The sequence below is a fragment of the Vigna angularis genome, chromosome 1 (assembly GCF_016808095.1).
Source record: "Vigna angularis cultivar LongXiaoDou No.4 chromosome 1, ASM1680809v1, whole genome shotgun sequence".
Taxonomy (NCBI): domain Eukaryota; kingdom Viridiplantae; phylum Streptophyta; class Magnoliopsida; order Fabales; family Fabaceae; genus Vigna; species Vigna angularis.
In genome coordinates this window covers 28,949,264-28,953,851 of record NC_068970.1, presented here as the reverse complement: position 1 = coordinate 28,953,851, position 4,588 = coordinate 28,949,264, and the positions used below count along the sequence as shown (strand labels likewise).

Sequence of the window (4,588 nt, the reverse complement as noted above, 5' to 3'; positions counted from 1 at the left end):
GCGTATTTGTTAAACATAAAAAAGAGGGAGATTGTTAAGACAAAATCGTTTATGCGTTTAAAAGCTCTTATGTTTTAAAGTTTAACCAAATAACATTAAACGAAATAATAATTTAGAAATAACATAGGAAGAAAACATAAGACTTAGAACCAAAATCCCTAACAGAGAAAACCTTAGGAAAACACTAAGGAAACAGAAAAAACAACTAAGTCAAAACACCCAAGCACAATGTCAAACGACTATTAAGTCAAAAGCGTCTAAGAGAGTTGAAGCTAAACGTGTAAAGCCTATCATACCCAAAAAGTATTCAATTTAAGTCTCAGAAGAACGAAATAATGTCAAGACAATGTCGTTAACAAAAATATTCTAAAAGACTAAAACTTAAAACACAAAGAAAAACATAACATACTAAATGTTATTGCAATCAAAAGACAAAATAACAAAAAGCGCTTACATCAAGTTTTATTTTGCGTGTTTTTATTTATTTCATGATAATAAAATAAAGTTTTAAAGTTTTTCAATATATTGTGATGTATTAGAGTTGTATTTATCTTAATCAAATAACATTCTTTTACCTACACGTGGCATTCAAAATCAGAATGTTACTATTTTCAAGTGAAGGATTCTCATTTAGCATTGTGTTTGAACTATGTGAAGTCTCTTGTTAATATTTTCTAGCCATTGAACTCCTATACATACTTACGGATTAGATCACTAGAGATAATCTCTTACCTAAGTTGGCTAACACTAAAAAGTCAAGTAGTCTTTGATTTATAATCCAAGAAACTTTTTCAAAATTGAAGAAACATTAAAATTATCTTAATAAACACAATTGTCCAACAAAATACAATAACACCTTTAAAATTTTGAACTAGAACAACGAACTAATAAAATAATTAATTCTGAAAAATAAGTGTAAAATTATGAACTATATGAAATCTCTTGTTAATTCTTTCTAGCGATTGAACTCCTATACATACTTAGGGATTAAATTACTATAGATAATCTCTTACCTAAATTGGCTAGCACTAAAAAGCCAAGTAGTCTTTGATTTATAATCAAAGAAACCTTTTCAACTCTTCAATTTTCAATTGAAGAAACATTAAAATTATTTTAATAAACACAATTGTCCAACCAAAAACAATAACATCTTTAAAATTTTTAACTAGAACAAGGAACTAATAAAATAATTAATTCTAAAAAATAAGTGTAAACTATAATCATAATAATAAATAATATTGAGTGAGTTATTACATCAAGGATCTTATACAAATAAACAAATACACACACGAATACATACGAACACTTATACACACTTTCACACAAACTCACACACATATAAGAGGATAAAATAAAAAATAATTTGTTTAAATAAATATGGTGATGAGATATGTAAGAAAAATTACATGTTTAATTGTTTAATTGAGTTTCCTTTATTATTATTATATTATATATTATATATTATAGTTATTAATATATAGTGATGGTGAATAGGAAAAAGTTTTCTTTTCCTTTTTTATTCTTTTAACCAACATTAACACAGAGAATAGAGAATTACTAAGTCAAGATACATTTTATCCAACCAAAAGTATTAATGTATTTATAAAAGAGAATTAATATGTACTACCTCTCACTGAATTAATTTACTATATTTGTATAAAATAAAATGGAAAAAGTAAAAGTAAGAGTAATTTATTTAATTTATTCTAGAAATAAATGGATTTTTCTCTTTAAATTTTATAAAAAATAATGCATCAAACATGGTGTTACTCATTAACTTAAATTACAATGCGATAATCTTATTATTCCTCTGTCAAATGTATTTTTCCCACTACACACTACGACTTTTAATGGAAGTTATTTCTTGGTCATTTTCCCTTCTTAAACATCAACAATTTTTTTCTTACTTTTGAATAAGATACTATTGCGCCATGGAAAGCATTGTCAACAAAACTAGATCAGAAAGTAGTATTTACAGAAAAAAAATGTCTCTTTGCAACAATAAAAAAGAAAATTGAAATTTCAGGATAGCAACATAAATAGTGTGCCGTGGAAATGGGTCCATATGGGACAGCCATTTTAAATCCGAACCGATCCTTCGACTGTACCATAGTTTACCTCCGATGACTCCTGAAACTCCACTGTCGCTGGCACTCTCCACTGCCGATACCGGGCAGACCACTTCTCCACCATCATGGTTTGGCAGGTGGTTGATGGGAAAAGAGACTAGCCTGGGTCCAGCGAGGGAAGCGAAGGTTTTAGACAGCTTCCCTACTGTCCCAATTTCGAATACAAGCGAAAACAATTTGGTTTTGGTTTGCAAGGGTTAAGAAATTAGCTTCATTGTTTTTTTTAAGGGTTTAAGATTTTAATCTTTCTTCTCAGGGATTGCCTACTCTATGTATAGTTTCACTGACAGTTCCTCTTTCTTATGGAGTATCATATATGAAAATAAATTACAGATGGTGTTAAATGCTTTTGATTCGAAATTCTTTATGACCTTTTAGAATCTGAAAGATGAGGAGTTAGAACTCGAGTTACCATTACGAAGAACATGACTTTGCGTAGGGAAAAGGTTGTATGATTTTATTTGAGTAAAATAGTAACCTTTTGTATAAAAAGATTTTATACAAAAAGATTTTGGGTATAAGAATGTCCTTGTAGAGTTTAACTCTGAAGAAACAAAATTATTGATGTTGTGGTGTATTTTATTAGGACGAAGATAATTTTCACACAAATTCTTCTAAGCATTTAGAAAACTTGTATGCTAATTCTTGGAGATACATAATTTGTGTGGGTATGTGTTAGGAATTTTATAATAGATTTCGGGTTGTCTAGCTCAGCTATTCATCAGCTCCTCATGGTTTTGGTTTAAAATGTGATTTGGCCCTTTCTATCTACGGAAGAAAAACAACAAACTCGATTTATAGAATTAAATATGACAAAACCCGTTGTCTGCATTTCTCATAAGATTAATATCCCTAGTTCCCTATTAACTCATATGTCAATTCTGTCTCCAATTTTCTTCACACTGTATAACTAAATTTCAATTTAAAGAAACGTTAAATGACAATCAGGCCTACCAAACTTCGCACCGGTTAAAATTAGTTATTTTTAATAGATAAATAATATTATATTTTTTAGTTAAATTGGAAAAACAAAGAAACAAATCAAAATTCATAATACCATTCGATTCGATAATATTATCATTTTCACACTAGCATTGAAATTTTCATAATACCATTCGATTCGATAATATTATCAGACAAATCTTCTATTGTTTGCAAGAAGTTGCAAACTTAGACAAGATGCAAAGAAATTATTTTAAGAATACCAAAAAAAACTTCATTCATGCAGAATGCCCAATATGTCCTCATCCCTAAACAAATGGAACCTGCAGGAAGAAAAGAATGCGATATATAAAATTTCAATAGAAGGAGCTTTTAAAACAACCAGAAGAAGAAAACAGATCCGAAACGACACATACTCTTTGTCGTCGAGCTTGATTTGCGTGCCACCGTACTCAGGCAAGAGAACACGGTCCCCTTCCTTGACGGACACCGGGATGAAGTTCCCTGCCTTGTCTCGTGATCCGGGACCAACCGCTATCACCTTACCGGAATTAAGCTGTTTCGAAACCACGCAACACAAAGCTTGGTTCAACCGTTGAGAGATAAACCAAAAGAATCAGACAAAAGCAAAACGGTGAGAGGATAAACCTGGGAGGACTTCTCAGGGAGAAGAATGCCAGCGCTGGTCTTGGAAGGAGGAACAATTTTCTCTACGAGAATGCGATTGAAGGTGGGAATCAAACGCTTTGCCATCTCCTTCTCCTACTTTCTGCAATTAACAGTGTAGTTGATTTTAGGGTTTAGAGAGATCTCACACTATTCTTAAAACGTAAAACCAAGGGTTTCGCGATGAGTATGGAAGGTTCTAGGGACTAGATTTTGGTTTTAGGGTTTTACTCGTTGGGGTTTTGGAAACCATTATATAAAAAGGGCTTACAATTAATAAATAAAGAGAAGGCCTTACTCAGCCCAAAGTATGGTAGTGTGGGACTTTCTTCATGTAATCCACGTTTTTCTTTCTCTCACCCCGAGTATTACTGTGATCCCATTATAACCCTATAAAATATATATTTAAATTATTAAATTAATTAGGTAACATCGTATTTATTATTGCCATGTTATATTTACTTCTACTACAGCGCCTGAATCATTTTCACGAATTAGCGCTTTTTTGTGTTCTTCTTTTTCCTTTCAACAAGGGTGTTCTTTTCTTCAATGATTTTCTACATTCGTATTTCATCTTTGTTGTTTTGGTTAAGCTTAGAGATATTTACTTCATTTCCAATGTTTTTTTCATTTTTTTCATAATTATTTATTATTTTTCAAAATTTAGTTTGCATGATGTAGAATCCTGTTTAGAGTAGTTATCAATAAAATTTGGTGTATGGCGTCTTGAATTTCAAAATCCGATTGGAAAAAATCTTAGATTTTGAAATATGGTGTATGGAATTTTTAAGAGTGTTTAGATTTTGAAATTCAGTATTTTATATCTCCCAAATTTTGAAATCTGAATTTCT

The 4,588-nt window shown here is 30.6% G+C and overlaps 1 protein-coding gene across 1 annotated transcript; it reads right to left on the bottom strand.

Annotated features, from left to right (window-relative positions):
• Positions 1-3,164: 3,164 nt before the first annotated feature.
• LOC108342465 (10 kDa chaperonin, mitochondrial) lies at positions 3,165-3,980 on the bottom strand. Its single transcript, XM_017580248.2, has 3 exons — positions 3,720-3,980; positions 3,488-3,627; positions 3,165-3,394 (listed from the first exon to the last, which is right to left on the bottom strand). Exons 1-3 carry the CDS (start codon positions 3,822-3,824, stop codon positions 3,346-3,348), a joined length of 294 nt encoding a protein of 97 aa, XP_017435737.1. The 5' UTR covers positions 3,825-3,980; the 3' UTR covers positions 3,165-3,345.
• Between the last annotated feature and the right edge of the window lie 608 nt (positions 3,981-4,588).

Bases quoted from the DNA above. Each gene is read 5' to 3' on its own strand.
- LOC108342465 (XM_017580248.2), bottom strand. From the start codon at position 3,824: ATGGCAAAGCGTTTGATTCCCACCTTCAATCGCATTCTCGTAGAGAAA. The intron at 3,628-3,719 runs GTTTATCCTCTC...GTTTCGAAACAG, and splicing joins TCCCTGAGAAGTCCTCCCAG to CTTAATTCCGGTAAGGTGAT. The intron at 3,395-3,487 runs GTATGTGTCGTT...TTCTTCCTGCAG, and splicing joins ATCAAGCTCGACGACAAAGA to GTTCCATTTGTTTAGGGATG.